Below are 20,723 nucleotides of genomic sequence, written 5' to 3'. Positions count from 1 at the left end.
AACAGTGTTATTTTAACCAGCAAGGGATAAAGAAAACACAGCTGTAATTGCAATAGCTGAGTCTCCGTCCGCCCCACGAGACGCGAATCAGAATCCTTCCTCTGACCTGAAGGCAAACACAACTCTTCACTGTCTCTCTCTCTCTCTCTCAGCGAGCAATAGGACAATTGAACTGCGAGACTATCAGATGGAGGTGGCGAGACCAGCTCTGGAGGAAAACAACATCATCATCTGCCTCCCGACAGGAAGTGGTAAAACCAGGGTCGCTGTGTATATCACTAAAGAACATTTGGAGAGGAAGAAGCAGATGGGACAACCGGGGAAAGTCGTCGTTCTGGTCAACAAGGTGCTTCACTTCCACTGCCATCCATCAACTACAAATATGACAAATTCACCTGTCAATATTACGAATAGTAAAACATTATTAGGTGTAATAATTTAAAAAAAATACCATATCTGATTCATTCTGCTGCTATTAAAACAGATCTTGACTTAATGAGATAGGGTTTCAGAGATCTCAATGTCTCAAACAGAGCTCAGATTTGCCAATATTTATTTGTTTTATTAAAAAAATCTAACATTTCTCATCAAAATCTTTAAAGATCAAATTATTTGGTACCAAAATTAATTCCACAGCCCTAAACTCTCACTGTTTGTCAACAATTGTCTCAATTGAGTCTATTTTTTATTTTATTTTTTTAAGGCGAGACACCACAGGTGAAATAGGGTAAAAATTTTAAATAATAGATATCACCATGAAACTTCCTCAGTTGGTTACTTACACAAGTATATAAAAAAAATGTATTACAAGTGTTAGAAATTTGTTTGTTTAATTATGCAAATTAGGCATTATCTCATTAAATATGCATGATTTTGCATATATTTTCGCATATTTTCGGTAGATAGATCTGAACATATGATAAAGCCAGGTGCAAAATTCTTTTTTCATTTTGTTTACACACATATTTCAGGATATATTCTTTCATTACCTAGGAAATCAAAATATACGGTCCATAGCCTTAAAAAAAATCGATTTTCGCCATTTTCTTTTTTTATTAAAATGTCACATAAATCAGGCCAGGAATGATTTATTAACAAATATCTTCAGAATACTGCTAAGGGTATAACTGGAAAGTTTGGTGTACATAGACTACATAGGCTGAGATGTTTGTACTGGAGAATGACAAAAAATTCATTTTGAGAAAACGGCTTTTAAAGTTCTAAATGAGATTTCGTCGTTAGCTTCGAATCCCCCTTTGGACATTCACGATTGGTTACTGATAGAAAGGAAATGCCCATAGTTGGGTTACGTAGCGTTGTGCAGGAGACTCAGAGCTTTACAACGATACCGGTCACGACAGACTTCAGTAAACAGACGGGAATGCTAACTTCTTGGTAATTAAGAGAAGAGAAACTTACTGCCGCAAGTAAACAAAATGTAATAAAATAAACATCTTAATGTATATTTTCAACGTTTTCTTTATAGCAGCTTGAAAGAACACATTTTGAAGGAGTAAACTAGCCCAAAATCTCAAAACTGACCACTTGCATGAAAAATCAATGTTTTTGCCTGCCGTGTCTCGCCTCAAGAGAAACATCTGAGACCAAGTTGATACTTCTGAGCTAAAAAAGAGCAACTTCTGAGAAACAACACTGTCCTCCGCCCAGCTGTATGAGCGATGAGTTCAACAGGCGCTGAACTGGAGTCTCTGCAAACAGAAAAAAACAGAAATGAGATGATGTTTTTGAGTGTTTGCTGTAGGAGCAGAGGGACTTTTTGTCCTGCTGAATCATAAAACTCCATGTTAAAAGATCCACATCAGCAAAAGTGTGGTGCAAACCTACAACTCAGCATCTCGGTTGGTCCAGACTTCCTGTGAACGGCCAGTTCCCTGCAGAGAAATAGCAGACATTTAAAGTGAAATCACCTCCCAAAAAATGCCATGCAATGCCCTTGTGACCACCAAGAAAACCTTAGGAGTCGCCTAATAAACGGGATAATGTACGTCCAGACACTTTTTTGTGGTAACAACCAGATGGATGTATATTATCCCACTTATTATATGATTACGTGCCACATTTGAGAAGAAACCGTTTTAAAATCTGAGCTGTTTATTATCTTATAATCCATTACAGTACATTCAATAACTGAGAATGATGATAATGATAAAAAATAATAATAATTAGAATAATATTAATAATAATAATTGTTTGAATGAAATAACCGCGATGTGATGCGAGAGACATGAAAGAAATGCCAGGCTCAAACACCCGTTAGTGGGGAACAGCTGACCTCGGAATGTCACGACTGACCAATCAGAATCCAGCATTTCAGAGAGCCATGTGATAGAGCGCAACAGTCATGTTTCGGAAGTAAAAACTCCATTCATTTTCTCCGTAACGCAATTGATTTTGAACAATAACTCATAACCCTTTAAAGACAGCCCTACCGTGAGCTACGCGGGTGTTAATCGATGGTATTTGCTTCTGTTGAAGCGTCAGCCCGCTTTATTTCAGCTTATTTTTAAAATAATCGTGTTTAACAGTGGAATTCCTGGTGAAAACTACATTACCCATGATGCTGCACAAAAAATTACACCAATCAGAGAGTCGAAAAAAGCAACACGCTCCAAAAGAGCTCGTTAGCTCCGCCCACTCCCATGAAGCACTGCGAGTCGATCTCCATGCACTCTCAAAATACTGAAATGTTTGTATATATATATATATATATATATATATATATATATATATATATGCGTTATATAGTTTTTAACATATAATCAACATTTGTAAATGAGTAGTTTTATATTTCACCATCATTTTTATTTCGATTATGCTGTTCGCAATGCTTCATGGGATTTTAATTCTTTCCCTCACTAAAGCCGTTAAGTTCGCGGTCTTGTATCTTTGTCTTTTTGTCTGATTATCACAAACTTTTTTGCTTCAAATCAAATGTTCAATGTTATGATTCACCTTGTCGCTGATTGGCTTATAACTCGTCATTGAAGACTATTTTAAAATCCCTATGAGAAAAATATACTTCCGGAACCAGCGCCGCTGAAAAAGGGGGCGGGTGCAATGTTGCACTCTATCAGGGGGAACAGCTGACCTCGGAATGTCACAACTGACCAATCAGAATCCAGCATTTCAGAGAGCCGTGTAATAACGCTAAATAACTTGTTTCCAGGTTCCCCTGGTCGAGCAGCACTACAAGGCCGAGTTCGGGCGGTTTCTGAAGCACCAATACTCAGTCGAGCGAGTCAGCGGAGCCTCGCAGCTCAAAATCTCCTTCCCACAAATCATAGAGCAAAATGACATCATCATCTGCACAGCACAGATCCTGGAAAACTCTTTAGCCAAAGACAAGAACGGCGACGAGGACGGGATCAAATTATCACGTAAGGACACATTCCCCTTCACTCCCATGCATTAAACCGAATTATTTCAACACTTTCAGGGAGTCAGAGTCCAGTCAAATGGGTTCACCTTCTGTTAGATGTTGAAAAGAGACCAAAGCTCCTCCTCTGAGGTTTCATGTGACAGTGTTTTTCCCCATCAGTCTTTGCTGGCAGATTCAGCTCTCCTGTGAGTCTCTCTGGCAGCGTCCACCGCAAGGTGGGATTCCTCCTTTGTGGCATATGCTGTTTGTTGATTCCCCTCCCCCTCGTTTTACTCTTAAACCCTTTATTTATTTTTTATTTTTTGGTCCATGGGCCACACGTCTGGCTGATCAAATTCAGTGGAGATTTGCTGTCATTTTCAGAGTTTCTGAGCCCACTCCAGCCCTCAGGGGCCAAACAGGCAGCGCCTTTAAAGTCTGGTTTGTAAAACGTGGCCACATCACCCACCGCCTCTGTCAGTGTGTGAAATGCAGACCTTTTTTTTTTCCTTCTTCCCAGAGTCCCCTGGGAGTGCCGGAAGGCGGAACAAAAACTGTAAACTTAGCCGGTGAGAATGGACTGGAGGTTTACAGCACTCGCCTTTGTTGATTAGAAACACATGCTAGAAAAAAAATGACCAAGAGCTTTTGCTATTCATATAAAAGCACCATGAACAATGTATTATTAACACGTGTTTATATATATATTAGTGCTGGGCAAAGATTAATCACGATTAAATCACATCCAAAATAAAAGTTTGTGTTTAAATAATATATGTGTGTGTACTGTGTATAATTATTTTGTATATATAAATACACACACATGCATACATTTAAGAAAATGTGTTATTTATATATCAAATATTAATATTTATATATAATATAAATGATATATAAATATATATAACGTATATGCATGCAAATATTTAAATATATATATGCATGTGTGTGTATTTATATATACAAAATAATTATACACAGTACACACACATATATTATTTAAACACAAACTTTTATTTTGGATGTGATTAATCATGATTAATCTTTGCCCAGCACTATATATATATACATATATATATATATATATATATGCCTCATGTCGTTCCAAACCTCTGTGATGTTCTTACTTCTTTAGAACCAAATGATGTTCTGAAGAACTGTGTTGTTTGGACCCCATTGACTTTAACTGTATGGACAAAAAACAAAACATTTCTCAAAAAAAAAAATATTTTTTTATGTTTCATGGACAAAGGAAAGTTGTACAAGTATGGCGTTTGGGAATGACATGAGGATGATTAGGCTAAATGATGAATTTTTTATCTGAATTTTCATTTTTGGATAAACTATCCCTTTAGGGCAAGACAGGTGTATACTGTAGGTAAAAAAAAATGTTAACTAATGGATATCACTATATTTTCCCCAGTTAAATAAGACATTGGTTTGTATTACGAGTGTTCTGAAATATTATGTTTAAATACGTAAATCTAAATAATTACATGTACTAATTTGCACCAGAACAGAAATCTGACCATTGGATAAAGCAGGTTTAAAATTCTCATTTAATTCTCCTGACACGTTCATGTTAAAGGCTCTTTGATATCTCTTTTTTATCACTCCATAAATCAGAAAATACTGTCAACAGCCAGAAAAAAAAGATGATTTTTTTTTTTTTTACAATGTTGCATAAACCAGGCAAAAGATATATGAACTTCAGAACTGAGATAAGAATACAAGTGGAAAGTTTGGTGTATGTTAGTGATACTGAAGTAACAATTTCTGGTTTAGTGCAAGTGAAAGAAAAGAAAAAAAAACTCATTTTGAGAAAATGGCCTTTAAATATATGCATATAATTGAAATCTACAGAAACACAAATAGATCAAGTGTAATAAACTTAATTAAATGTGTATTTTGGATGTTTTCTTTCCACTTGTCTAAAAGAAGTAATGGAAGTAAAAGTTCTAATAACTATTGCACTAGAAGGACATTCATTATTTAAAAAAAATATTTTAAATCTAACATATTTATGGTAAATATGAATAGATTCTGATTTTCACTGCTTTTTCAAATCCTTGCACTTGCAGAGTTCACCCTGATGGTCATTGACGAATGCCACCACACGAAGAAGGGTTACGCGTACAACCACATCATGATCCGCTACCTGAAGCAGAAACACAAGAACCAGCTCCTGAAGAAGCAGGGGAAGAGTCCGGTCCCGATCCCTCAGATCCTGGGTCTGACGGCTTCACCTGGTGTGGGCGGAGCGATGAGCCAGATGATGGCCGAGCAACACATCCTCAAGGTACAGCACCACCTGTGTCAGTCCACTCATCTGCTTCTCAATCTACAGTGACAGAGCAAAGAAGGAAAGTGCTTTCAAATGTACGTGATGAAAGAATGACTAGGTGACATGAAAAAATAAAAAATAAACAATAGACAGGCAACATCTTTTCATTGCACAATATACACCATGACCATTTTGAAATACACTATCGCTCAAAGTTTTGGAAACATTAAGGTTTTTTAATGCTTTTGAAAGTAGTTTCTTAATCTCACCTCACTGTATTGAATACATAAATACAGTAATACTGTGAAATATTAATACAATTTAAATTAACTGGTTTCTGTTGTAATGTATTTTAAAATGTAATTTATTCCTGTGACGCAAAGCTGAATTTTCAGCATCATTACTCCAGTCTTCAGTGTCACATGATCAGATAATTTCATATTATCAATGTTGAAAACAGTTTTTTTTTATATAATAATAATAAAAAAATATTATTTAGCAACGGCACATTAAATTGATCAAAATAGACAGTAAAGACATTAATGAAATTAATAAATATCACAAAAAAGTTATATTAATAATAAATGCTGTTCTTTTGAACTTTCTATTCATCAAAGATATTAAGCAGCACAACTGTTTATCATTAATAATAAGAAGAAATGTTTATTTGGCACCAAATACGCGTATTAGACCTTTATGTATACTTCTAATTATTTTTTACAGAAATTAATACTGTTATTCAGCAATGATGCATTAAATTGGTCAAATGTTAAACATTGATCATGTTTCTAAAGATTTCTATTTCAAAGATGAAGCAGCACAACTGTTTTCAATATTGATAATAACTATTGTTTCAAACTAGAATGATTTCTGAAGGATAATGTGACACTGAAGACTGGAGTAATGATGCTGAAAATTCAGCTTTACATCAAGGGAGTAAAATTTTACAGTATATTCACATAGAAAACAGTTCTTTTAATTTTGATAATATTATTTCAAAAATATTACTGTTTACTGTATTTTTAATTAAATAAATTCAGCCTTGATGAGCATAATGTTTCCAAAACATTTTTAAAAAAATCTTACCATCCAACTTATGAAATAGTTCCTAAAAGTTCTAAAAGAAGCTTTAACGGAATTATTAAGGAACTGGAATCATTAAGTGGAAGCCTATTTGTTACATTTGTAAAAAAAAAAAAAAAAAAAAAAAAAGGTTCCCATGCCTACAGCGATTTGCATGTTTTGAGTGTAAGCATGCACAAATCCTTATGTAATGCCTTCAAAACAAACACTTTTATTGTCATAAACAAATAACCTTTAGGCTTTAAACATATTTTCCTTCCTTTCTCACATCAAATCTTTCCTAACTGTTCCTCTCTAATCGGACTTTTCCACATGCATGCACACACACCCTCCTCTCCCACATCTCTTACTGTTTCGTCCACCGCAAAGCTGTTTCCAATGTTCCTCAGCCATAAACCTCTGCATGCCTTTCATGAAAGAGAATCAGCCTGAACCCCGATTACCCCGCTGGTCTGCTTTACCACCAATCTTTATGACAACTCCACCAGAGCGCCAAGAGAAACTCTTCTGCGTTCGTGTCTCAGTGCTAGAAAACGAGAATCCAGAATAATTTTCACGATGATTTTAACAGTTGCTAAACATATGCATTTGTCCATCAATGCGGAACAACAAACGTTTTATTACTTTATTTTACAGTACGTTTACTTACTAAGAAAGTACTGGTTAATATAAGGTAACTACATGGGTTAATGTTAGGTTTAGGTTCAGGGTTAGTATCTAGTTATTGTAATTACTAATAAGTACTTAGTATGTACATGGGGAACAGGACTGTCAAATAAAGTGCTACCCAAAAATTAATGCAGCCTGACTCACAATCCAATGGTTCATATGAGATGGATATTTCAAATCAGTCTTGAACTGATTCTGACGGATGATTCAAGAATCAAATGACGATATGTAGTCAAAACTAATGCAAAAGTGAGTTTTGCTGTTCGTGAATGGTACTGAATCAGTCAAGGTCAGTTTGAGTCCCTTGATGTGTGATGTTCCGGATCATTTCACAGCTCATATGGTAGTGATGTAAAACCTGGAACTGTGAGTTCAATCATTATTCTGATGAATTGCAGATCTGCGCAAACTTGGACGCCGTCACAATAAAAACAAAGACTTTGGGAGAAGAAGAGGCCAAAACGCCGTATAAAAGGATTGCAAGAGCAGAAGAGCGGAAGGAGGTAATTCCACTTCATGTGTGTCATGGAGTCACGAAATATTCTTAGGAGTACAATTCTTCTTAACTGCTATTTTCTTCTGATTTTCTTACTTTAGAGAAAAGTTCCAAAAATGCTTAAGAATGTTCTTATCTTTTTTTACTAAAATTGTCAAAAAGAATTTGATTAAAATCATTGTGAATAAACCCTTAAAGCGTAACTCTCACCAAAATGCCAGCTAGGGTCTTTTTGTTAATCTACCCGAGGCAAACTTTCGTGTAAAAGCATAATTAGAATGGAAACGCCACTTTTAAGTTTGACCGTATTTTCGTTTTGGGTCAAATTGCCTTGTGAATGGGAGTGCTTGGGGCACTTCTATGATAGCATCAAAAATCGCTATTTTTAAAACACTAATACGGCTCGACACAACATGAAACTGTGCTGGAAGTGTCACCAGGGGCTCTACACATGAACTCCAGCATTGAGAACATTGTTTGTGTGCACAGAGTTTACTAAAAAGAAAGATTTTGAACAACTCACTGTCTCTGTGTCCGCCGGCATTCTGTCAGTCAAAACTAGTCGATCTCCGGATGCGACGTAACAGGGAGGAGAGTAAAGATGGAAAGCTCCTAAAGCTTAATTCTATATAAATTCATGGATAATTAGTTGTTTTGTCGTTAGTGAAAATCAATATTGACCTTGTATTTGATAAAGGATCCTCATATAAGAAGCAACACTAAAATTCAGAGTCAGTTCATTCGCATTCGGAGATCGACTAGTTTTGACTGTCAACATGCCGGCGGACACAGAGACAGTGAGTTGTTCAAAATCTTTCTTTTTAGTAAACTCTGTGTACACAAACAATGTTCTCAATGCTGGAGTTCATGTGTAGAGCCCCTGGTGACACTTCCAGCACAGTTTCATGTTGTGTCGAGCCTTCTTAGTGTTGCTATCATAGAAGTGCCCCAATCACTCCCATTCAAAAGGCAATTTGACCCAAAACAAAAATACGGTCAAACTTAAAAGTGGCGTTTCCATTCTAATTATGCTTTTACACGAAAGTTCGCCTCGGGTAGATTAACAAAAAGAGCCTAGGTTGCATTTTGGCGAGAGTTACTCTTTAAAGTTAGGATAACCTCCGACTTGTTTTAAATACCTAAAGGTGAGATATTTAATGAGTTTATTGGGTTGTTTCAAAGAATTTTTTGTAATTAAACATTACAAGATAACACTAGCTACATAAAGCTTTTACATTTTAGTAGAACAGACTTCTTTAGCGGTGTTCGAGATAGCCCTCATTCACCATTCCCTACATTTGTCCACTAATGTAGTCCACTTGAAGGAGTGAATGAAAACGAGTGAGTGAATTTTCAAGAATTCAGTGTTTGGAAACAGTCACGATTTGTGCAATTCTGTTTGTTGCCAATAGTGGCGCAGAAATGATGCACGTCACATTTAATAAATGTTTCGATATTTCTAGAAAAATCTGTATAAACAACAATAACACTATAAAGATTTCTTCCGTCAACAATAAATGTGAAGACGTACATGACGTTAGCATTCGGTTCAGAGGTGTATTATTTGAAAATGTCTGTCTACTGCATGTTAAAGGACCCGTTTGGAGACGTGATCAAGAAGATAATGGATGAAATCCACACACACGCTGATCTTCTGCCCCTCTGTGAGCCCGGCACACAGACCTACGAGCAGTGGGCGGTGCAGAAAGAGCAGAATGGTGAGAAAAATCCCATTTACTGCATTTTAGAAAGATTTTTTTTAAAGAAATGAGGTTTACTGGGTCATTCAAAACCTGGAAATATCAGGGAAAAGTCATAGAAATTATTCAAATCTTAAACGTGCCATTTCTATGAAATCTGCCATCTTTGCTTATGACGATGCAGGTGTAGGTTGTTTTGAGCCAATCGCCTTATCTGTAAATGTCATGTGATTAATAACATTACATCAAGACAATGCTTATAGTCGGATATGCCTGCTAACCCTAACACCACAAAAACACAATCTAAATCTCTCACTGGCCTGCTGTTATAATATAATGAAATATTTGCAAACACTTGCAAAAAATCATTTTGTTAGAATACATGGATCCTTTAAAAAAGGCTGTAAAAAGAGAAAAAGAGTGAGCAGATGGTGCATTTACGACGTCTACCAGCTAATGGGGTGATAACCAGCCAAACCACTTGAAATGTTTCTAGTTTGCTCTGCTGTAAAAGTATTTAAATGACTGGATGTTGTTCTCCGTAAGTGTTTTATGTTGTGCAAGAAGAGAGATTGAAATACAAATGGAAATCTGCTTCTGCAATCTCCAGAAATTAGTGCTAAAAATACAGTAACTGTGAACGTGCTTCTTTTAAAGCAGCGTTTCCTGGTTGGGTGAGGATGTTTTGCAAAGCTCTTACTAAAATGCGGTTTCTCTCTGTGTGTCTTCTGCTTCAGGCAAACCACCATTTAACCACCACATTATGGAAGTCAGGATAAGAATTTCATATACAGTACAGTCATGCACTCATGCAAAATGTGTTTCAATAAGCCGCAGTAATCACAGGGTCTCTTTCCTGTTTTCAAAGGAAGCGACTGTTATTTTACTGTTAATTCCAACAAAGTTTATGAAGTGTGTTCAGACGTTCAGAATAACTGAACAGATCCAGTTGTCATGTATAATAATTAGCATCCTCAAAGGTTAGTTATGACTAAATAGTATAGAGCTTAACAGTCACCGCCCACTTTTTCAGCTTTGGTTACAGTGTTATTTTTGTATTGATATACTGTTATATTTTTTGAATATAATTTTTTTTTTATTGATTTACATTTTAGTTTTAGTTAAAGGTTTAGCAAAAAAACTAAAATCTAAATTATTTTTTTTTTTTTTTATGTCTATACAGTAGTGGCCGTTAGTGGTTTTTAACGACCCAACAAAATATCAGAATGAGGAAAATATTTGACATTTATTTAATAGATATATTAAATATGAGGGAAGAACAAAACACTTGGGGAGGTATTTATCTAACAAAATTATTAAAAAGGCAAACTACAGTAACAGGTTTTATCTGACGATGCAAAAAAATGCATAGAAAAATGCATTAAAAAGTTAAGAAAGTTTAACTTAAACCAAGCAAAAATGAGAAATTAAAATAAAATGTTTTTTTCTATATATTTTATATTATTTCAGGTAGGGTATATTTTATTTCAAGTAATAAAAAAGTTGTTTAGGTAATGATAATAACCCTTTTTTAACCGGTTATGTAAGTTTTTTTTTCGCCACATTAATTTTCACTATAGATATTAAGAAATCCTGATCACTCACTAAACCCAGCAGCTCTTAGACGAATCACAACATTAAAGCACTTGACAAAAATAAGTGGAAAATAGGTATGATAAAATAAGGGTATAAAGTGTACTTGAGTTATTTAATGTGGGAATTAACTACTCATCCCATGATGCACTGCGAATGACGTAACAATTAAATAAAATGAAATAAATGTTATGTAGAAATTGCATTTCCACCTCCATGATGACATGCTATAGCAGTTATATTGTTGAACTCTTATGAAGATTGACTGTGTGTGTTGTTCACCAGCTGCTAAGGAAGAGAATCAGAAGGTGCGTGTGTGTGCTGAACATCTTCGCCATTACAACGAGGCTCTTCATCAGAGCAACACCATTCGCATGTCAGACGCCTTCCGCTTCCTCGACAAATATCACAACGAAGAGCTGAAGACCAAATCCAGCCCTGACGAGGAAGGCACTGTTACAATCACCGACACAGAGCGATTCCTCTTCACGTTGTTCAAAGGTATTACTGGTGTCACGATACTAGAATTTCCAACTTCGGGACGATACCTTGAAAATATCGGTATTCTATAACATTTTCATTATGAACTGCCATATACCATCAAAGATAATGTTATTTTCTCGTTTTTTTTTTTATATAATTTGGGTAATTTTGTTGTAATAGCTTACACATAGGACAGGGAGGCTTTATTTAAATTGTTGAACTACATTTTAAAAAAAAAAATACAAGTAAACAGTCAGTAATAAAATGTAAAAAAAAAAAAAATGCAAATGATAGCACATATTAATACAATAGATTAAAGAGACAAAATGAAAGTTTTTCAGGTGGGTCTAACAGTAATATTCGGGTATGAAACAGGGCCTACTACAGAAATTAAAGCAATCAAATGTAAAATAACACTGGATAGTTTTTACTGTAAAACTTAAATATTGATTAATGTTTACAATTAATGCTTAAAACAAAAGTTATTTAGTCAAGAGCAGTTCTTTTGTTCTTTGTTCTCAGCTGCAGGTTTATTAGGCTGCCGTCACTTTAAGAGCTTATGCACGGAGCCAATATACTGATACACGACATGCGCTTTCTCTCAACTATTTACGTTCCAAAACTGACTGTATTAACCTCAATACTCGGCAAGACGGGCATTCTGACAGTTTTGTATGTATTTGACTGTTTAAGTGCAATAAGCCACGAAAAATAGGTCAATGTGGTACTCCACTTATATAGATTAGTGGTGTATATCAGTGTATTGATACCTTAGAAAAGGAGTGTTTGAACCGTTTCAGATTTTTTAGTATTGATATAGATATATCAGATCAACCAGAATATTTTATCATCATTTGCTCACTCGTCCTAATGTTGTTCCTGTTTTGTGAGGCACAACATGAGATGTCCACTAATGTCTGAGCACTTTCCAACAAACGTGGATGATGAGATAGATATATATATATCAGATGCAAAAGCCTCTAAATGCCATCTGAAATTTCCTTCTAGAATGATCATTTTTATCAAGCTTGTATTATGTTCAGTTATTTCACTTTAATGGCAATGAAAATGACCTATTAATTGTCATTAAAGTGAAATTACTGAACTTAAATATGAGCTTGATAAAAATGATCATTCTAGAAGGAAATTTCAGATGGCATTTAGAGGCTTTTGCATCTGAAGTCATATATACAGTATATATATATATATATATATATATATAGAGAGAGAGAGAAGAATTATTATTTATTTTTTTCTTCAAGTGACAATATTTGTTATGGTATAACAATAAAATGGTGTAACTATAAAAACCCTGCTTAATCCACAACAGATAAAAAAGCGAAGCTGGAGGAGTTGATGGGAAAGCCAGAGTATGAAAATAATAATCTGGCCCAGCTGAAAACCATCATCCTGAAGGAATTCAGCACCAGAGAAGTCGCGAGAGGCATCATATTCACCCGGACCCGCCTCAGCACCATCGCTCTCTGCCAGTGGATTCAAGAAAACCCCAAGTTTGATGAAGTCGGAGTCAGAGCCAGCTATCTGATCGGTGGTGGAGATCAGAGTGTGGTGAAACCGATGACCGCTGTAAGTCACTGAGTAATGTGTCTGTTTCTGCATTCATTAAAAAGAACGTTTCAAGCTGATTTTGAGGCATAATATTGATTTAAATAAAGTCTTGCTGTCTTCAGGCAGAGCAGAAGGATGTGTTGCAAAGGTTTCGTAAAGGAGAGATCAATCTGCTAATAGCCACCACTGTGGCCGAAGAGGGCTTGGACATCGCCGAGTGCAACGTCGTCATACGCTATTGCCTTGTGACCAATGAGGTCGCCATGATTCAGGTCTGATTTTAGATTATTGCTCATTTCTAAAGATGCTGGGTTGCACTTTATTTCAATAGTCCATTTTAGAAATTCCACTAACTACTGTATAAGTAACTTTGCAACTACATGTCAACTAACTTAGAGTATTACACTGTTAGGTTAGGATTAGAAAATTTTGTAATTTGTGACCCTGGATCACAAAACCAGTCAAGAGTCGCACGGGTATATTTGTGCCAAAAATATGGGTCAAAATTATCCATTTTTCTTTTATGCCAAAAATCATTAGGATATTAAGTAAAGATCATGTTCCATGAAGATATTTGGTAAATTTCCTACCGTAAATATATAAAACATTTATTTTTGTGAGTGAATGCAGCACAATCGTGAACATAAATGAACAACTTTAAAGGAGATTCTCTCAATGTTTCGATTTTTTTGCACCCTCAGATTCCAGATTTTCAATAGTTGTATCTCGGCCAAATATTGTCCTATCCTAACAAACCATACATCAATGGTAAGCTTATTAATTCAGCTTTCATATGATGTATAAATCTTAATTTAAAAAAAATTGACCCAAGTGACTGGTTTTGTGGTCCAGGGTCACAATTGGCATGTAGTTGCAAACTAGTCATTATAATGTCTGTTGGGGAGCATCAGAATAAAGTGTTAGCAGATATTAAGCAGACAGTCTACTAATACTCTAATGAGAGGTAGCTGACATGTAGTTGCAAAATGCAAAGCTACTTATAGTTAGTAGAAGTTCTGAAGTGAACTAAAGAAATAAAGTGTTAACTTATGCTGCACTCGTTTTGGTCTGTCTCTAAGGGCTTGAAGTGTGTTATTGATTTCGATTATTATTTACTTTGTATAGATGCCTCTCGGCTCTCAGGCCATGTTCACACATCTCGCATTTGCAGCTCTTAAATGTATTCGTTGCGGGGAACAATATTAAAAGTTTACAACAAGCAGACTATACCTACAGTTTGGGCTCATAGATTTCATACGTTTGTAACGTATGTTCTCTGTTCGATAGGACTTGTGAACACTAGATTGAAAACCAAAACTGGAACGTTCTGTGCACGTGCAATGACATCGACGTTGTGTAATGACGTGTAATTGTGTAATTGAACATTGAACATTGTGTCAATCTAATATTCTCCTTTCACTCATTGTATGTGAAGTGGAGCAGCACAACGTTGTCCCACCAGCTCTTTTTCCGGACTTGTTTTGGGGCGTTTTTACTGCTTGATTAAAATAAGCATCACGGCACAAAGCTTGTCGCTACTTAATCAGGACCCAAAATAGATGAATATTAACTCTGCTTTTTAAGATAAAGTAAAGAAGAAGTGGTAGGAGGATGATAAGTATGTGGCAACAGTGGGAAATTGCATATTCGTGCATGTCATAAGATCAATTTAAAGCTTGTGACATTTAAACGGACATCAACTCGAACACTTTATTTAGCGTTCATGTAAACAACATTCAGATTCATCAATTTCAATTGAAATAAAAGGTGTCCTTGTAAATGTACTGTAATTACGGTCACTGAACATGGACATGCTGCTGTCGCTTACACAGGATGTGTGAAACAAGCCTAACAATATAGTAAACATGAAATGCTGCATTATAAATGGATGGATGGATTTTTTTTTTTTTTAATGGGCCAGTGTAACTACTAATATCTAGAGGGCAGTGTGGCCAATATAATGCATTTAATTATAGCAAATCATACATTTAATTTCATAATTTAATTATACTAATTAATTATCTTACCCAATATTAACTCCAAATTGACAAAAAAAAAAAAAATACCTCAAACTTTTGAACAAAATGACATTAGGCTGAATGACCATTTCTGGTTATAGGGCAATTTTAAAATGGCCATCATTTTGGAAGATTATGTCTGCTAATATTTCAGTCTATCACTACTTTTCAGAGATTGAACACTGCTGATGTGGTGCTTGTTTTTGAGACTGAAGTATCTTTGGCTCTCCACAGGCCCGCGGTCGAGGAAGAGCGGAGGACAGCAGTTACACACTCGTGGCGGAGGCAGGGTCTGGGGTGGAAGAGAGAGAGAGCGTTAACGAATACAGGGAGAAAATGATGAGCAAAGCCATCGCCAAAGTCTGCAAGATGAATCGAGTCGACTACGAGAAGAAAGTGAGAATCTACATCAAAGACTGCAGAAAATAACACTCCAAACATTCCTCACGAAAGAAACGTTATTTGTTTTTGTGTAGATCCGAGAGTTTCAGATCCAGGCCATAATGGAGGAGAAGGTCAAGATAAAGAAGAAACAGCAGAAGGGAATGATGAAGGAGTCGCCGTCTAAAATCAGCCTGAGCTGCAGGCAGTGCAGTGTGTTCGTGTGCTCTGGGGAACACCTTGAGATCATCGAGAAGATGCACCATGTCAATGTCACCGAGCAGTTTAGGTAAAAACCTTCACAAATACCTTTTTTTTGCATTCTCAGAAAACTCAGAAATATGAATACTGATGATGCAAATTATTTTTATCCTGCATGATAATGATGATGGTAAAATAAATACATGTTGTTGACATCTGCAGTAAGCTGTTTATAGTCCGAGAGAATGCATCACTGCAGGAGCGGCTCTTGGACTACGAGACCAACGGAGTCATCGCGTGCAAAAACTGCGGACAGGTGCGTGCTGACGTCAAACCGCCTGTGCATTACTGACGATCAGAAGTGTTTTGGCAAAATTCAGTTTGACTCATTACACAACTGTGAACTCCACTGAACCACATTATGGCCAAGGCGATATATATTTATAAATATATGATTAAAATGATATATATACACATATATATACACACACACACAAACACACACACACACATATATATATATAAGTCTCTGATCACTTCATTTGTCATTTTATAAGTAGTGATAGACTGAAATATTAGCAGTCATAATCTTCCAAAATTATGGCCATTTTAAAATTGCCCAATAACCAGAAATGGTCATTCAGCCTAATGTAATTTTGTTCATAAGTTTGAGGGGGAAAAAAACGAGACCTTCCCCGACTTCCAAGGTTGTCTATGAAAGCAGTGATTTGTAGACTGATTTTTATGTGAAGGGCTCGGGACGTTTTTGCCAGGAAAATCCAAATGATGTGACGTTTACACTCCTGAGAGTCTCTCTTCCGTTCAATGACACATGAAACTAACGCTTATACAATGTTCAGGATAATGCTGAAAAAGCCATTCTGTACCGTAATATCAATGTGTCATGCAAAGAAAAGGGATTCATTTAATCTATAGTCTCACATAGCCAGATCTATGTAGTCTATAGTCTCAAATATACTTAACAATCAGTGTAATTTTAATGAGCTCATCTGTCGACATGATGCCGGTGAATCGCACAGCTGGTGCAAACATCCACATCTCTATGATCAGATGCTTTCTCACTGCTGTCATTTTTGTTGTGTTTATTTTGATATTGAGAGGAAAGCGTGCCTCTCGTATTTACATACTCATCTAAGTACTCGTTCATTAACAGTATATCACTGCAAAGGTATTCCCAGCTTTTTTTTATTTATAAGCCAAGAATGAAAAGGAACTTCGCTGTGAGTATATTGGTGCATTGAATCACGTTCAGTCTCTTGTATGTTACGTGTGCACGAGTGTGAGCGATAAGCTGCAGTTCACTTAACGCCCACCAGTGTCGCTAATAACAAGGGTTTCTGAATTCTACATGTAGCCCCTTTAAATATTGTTAAAATATCATTTTATATAATTTTATAATTGTATATAACTTCAGTTTTTTAATCCAGCTTTTTTATGTTTTTCAAATAGATTCAAAATGTTTTATACAAAATATGGGCAACAAAATCACTGCAAATAGACAGTATAATAAAATAGCTAACTGTATGTATTTCCTTAAGTATGCATCTGTTTTAAATCTTCTGTTTTGTCTGGTTCCTGAGCAGCAATGGGGCTCCATGATGCTGTATAAAAGTATCGAGTGTCCCTGCCTCCACATCAAGAACTTTGTGGTCACGTACGGCTCCAAGAAGAAGACCTTCAGCAAATGGAGCGAGCTGCCCATAAGATTCCCTGCATTTGACTACACACAACACGCCGATCTGCTTGTAGAGGACTCAGAGGAAGAAGACATGGACGTCGACTGAAAATTAACATATTCAAACTCATCTCTGACACAGCCAATCAAATGTCATAACCTGTAAAATTATGCATAGTCTGTTGCATTGCAAGCACTGGCACTTCTCAACATGAAGTCAATGGAATCTGTCATTTCCAGAACTTATTTCACCTCAAGTGGCACTTTTAAATTCTGGTTCTAATGTATCAGATTACTTATTATTTCTTATTGTTTAATTTCTTGATTTTAATATGCCTTTGCAAAGAGGAATCAGGGGAAAGACTTGTAAGTCACAAAGCTGGTTTGCATTAGCACCATATAAGCACATCCTCAAACTACAGTTACTAAAAATGCACTGAATGAAGGCAATGTGATTGATTTTACAGTCAGGGCTTTTGAACTGTAACATTTAATGCATGTAAAACCACAGTGACGCTTTGCAAATGCTGTTTGTTACAAGTACTGATTTTGTCCCAAGTGTTTCCGTACAGATTTACTCTAGAGGATTTCATGAAATGTGCTATAAATACTGTAGATTAAAATTACCCTTAATGTGTCATCTGTTTTCTCTTTCAAGCATGAACAGTCTTTGATTATGAATCATGCGTTCATGGACAAAAAGAGATGGCCCATCAGGGAAGAGTGTGACACAAAGTCTCTCACACACCTGTTCAGGTGTTCTCAGAAAGACACAGGCTCCCTCTGAGCAAACATCACCTGAGAAAACCTGTCAGAAAACTGCCTCTCATTATGCATGACAAGTCTTGAATGTTCAACAAGTTTTTCCAGAATCAAAGTACTTCCTTACCAGACAAACGCTCTGATACATTATTTAAACACTTACGCCAGTAGTCACATTTTTGGACACACCTACACCTTCCTTCTTGTTTTGATATAGCCTATATTATTTAAAAATTAAAGGGGTGGTTGATAATGATTGCACTTTTCTAACTTTAGTTAGTGTGTAATGTTGCTGTTTGAGCATAAACAACATCTGCAAAGTTACAACGCTCAAAGTTCAAAGCAAAGGGAGATATTTGCTTTTAAAGAAATTGCTTTTTAAGGACTACAACAAACGGGTTAGTGACATCACCAACCCTAGAATTTACATAAACCCCGCCCCCTGAACACGATTTATAGATTATTAAGACAGAATATGCTAATCAATGACTAGAAGATAACTACACATAAGCTACATAAATTCATCAACTAAACATTCAGAAATGTTGTCAACATGTCACTTCTTCTTGAGTCTCTCCATCATTGTCTGACTCCGGTTTGAACATAAAAGGCTAAAAGTTTTTGAAATTTTCAGTGCATGTCTGTGTGAGGTAAAAGGACACGAGCTGTTGAAGCTCCGCCCTCTGTGCCGGGAGCAGCAGCTAATTTGCATTTAAAGGGACAGGCACAAAAACTGTGTTTTTGCTCACCCTCAAAAAGTGACAATTTTAACATGCTGTATAAAAATATCTGTGGGGTATTTTGAGCTAAAACTTCACATACACACTCTGGGGACATCAGAGACTTATTTTACATCTTGTGAAAAGGGCATTATACCACCCCTTTAAATATATTTAATATTTCTATATTAGGGGTTGACCGACCTCTGGAGGCAAGGGAGGAATTTTTTCAAAAAAAAATTGGATGAGAAAATAATCCATATTACAAAAATAAAACACAAGTATTACAAAGTGTGACATTAAATAGAGTATAAATCACTTGTTTTTCTAACGTAACAGTGTCGACCAGCGACAGCAGCAGGTGAAGTTACAGCGGGGGTCCGCACCCACTGAGTTTAATCAGAAAGTGGGGGGTAATTAAGAATGAATCGGGAAAGTCACGTAAGAGGCGGCAATGCCTCCATTGCGCTATGTTTGGAAATGATGGTATATGATTTGTTCACGCCATGAATCCCACCTCTTGTTTTTGTGCGAGTTCACTAAACAGTCTGAATGAACAAAATGGCGGGAAAAAATACTGTTTTGTGTGTGAAAACCAAACAGCGGCAAACATGATGACTGGGCCGTTTTAGTGAGCAATCAGCTTGGAGAAATTAAAGGTAGGCTAGCCTACATCTTCGTGTCTGTGACCAGTGTTTACTGAGCTTGATGGAACTACAATTCCTGTTAATCCTATAATTTTATATTATAATTTATTTAAAGTAAATAAATTGTAATGAAAAATAAATAAAATTAAATAGTCTGTCAATTCATTGAATGTTCAAAATATTATGAGTCTTTATTTAGAAAAAAATACACATTGGTGGTTGGCCTATTCATGAGCATACATCAACAATTAGGGCATTATTAATACCATGTAAGGTGGTATGTGCTAGAAATGGGTAAACCACTATCAGTGAGTCTGCCAGTGGGGCACCGCCGCGCCAGGCAGTGTCCCACATTGTCCCTCAGAAACATACCAGAAACAAACATACTTGGGCTTATTAGCAGGTGGTCACCCTAGTTAAAATTGTTACTCCCTTACAGAAAAACCACATGAATTTCACGTTATCACATGTTTTCCACATATTTCACATGTGCTTTTAACATGTTTTTACATGCAAATGTGAAGTTCACATGTTTTTTTCTGTAAGGGCTGCCTTTAGTTATTATTTTACGTGGTTTTATAAATAAAACATTACATTGTTAATGTAAAGATACAAAATAGAATTGCATTTGGTTTCTTTTTATGTAATTTTATGTTTATGTTATAGTTTTTAGCATTTAAATGCATCAAGTGTGTGCAAACTTTTGACTAATAATGTCCTCAATAAAAACTAAATAAACATACAGTGCCAGGAACTTTTATTATGCAGGTGTCTGGGAGAATTGTTCATTGTTATGGCTGCATGCATATTGTTATGTAACATTTTGTAGAAAATTGCGTGCACATTTTGACAACTGCATTACAAATCCATTCACCATGAAACATGCATGCTCTAAACTAAATATGCACAGTAGTCCAAAATTCTAACACTACACTGAAAGTTAAAATGAAGCAGAAATATTTATCATTCGGCACTATAGGCTATCTAGGTGACTGATCAAATATGATCATACGACTCTTTGTACAGACGGTTGGATGTTCTTG

At 35.9% G+C, this 20,723-nt stretch overlaps 1 protein-coding gene across 1 annotated transcript in view; it reads left to right on the top strand.

The window, feature by feature from the left end:
• Window positions 1-18,190, top strand: part of ifih1 (interferon induced with helicase C domain 1) — a 29,664-nt gene extending 11,474 nt beyond the window's left edge. The window contains exons 5-16 of the mRNA XM_084421694.1: window positions 153-346; window positions 3,188-3,398; window positions 5,461-5,678; window positions 7,814-7,918; window positions 9,506-9,629; window positions 11,490-11,705; window positions 13,018-13,274; window positions 13,379-13,528; window positions 15,509-15,670; window positions 15,751-15,944; window positions 16,079-16,172; window positions 17,461-18,190. Of these exons, the coding sequence (XP_084277820.1) occupies window positions 153-346; window positions 3,188-3,398; window positions 5,461-5,678; window positions 7,814-7,918; window positions 9,506-9,629; window positions 11,490-11,705; window positions 13,018-13,274; window positions 13,379-13,528; window positions 15,509-15,670; window positions 15,751-15,944; window positions 16,079-16,172; window positions 17,461-17,661 (2,126 nt within the window). The 3' untranslated portion in view covers window positions 17,662-18,190. The remainder of the gene's footprint in view (window positions 1-152; window positions 347-3,187; window positions 3,399-5,460; window positions 5,679-7,813; window positions 7,919-9,505; window positions 9,630-11,489; window positions 11,706-13,017; window positions 13,275-13,378; window positions 13,529-15,508; window positions 15,671-15,750; window positions 15,945-16,078; window positions 16,173-17,460) is intronic.
• Window positions 18,191-20,723: the final 2,533 nt, after the last annotated feature.

Source organism: Rutilus rutilus (genome assembly GCF_951802725.1).
Source record: "Rutilus rutilus genome assembly, chromosome: 10".
Lineage (NCBI taxonomy): Eukaryota > Metazoa > Chordata > Actinopteri > Cypriniformes > Leuciscidae > Rutilus > Rutilus rutilus.
The sequence above is the reverse complement of the archived record's forward strand: the minus strand, read 5'-3'. Positions and strand labels throughout refer to the sequence as shown.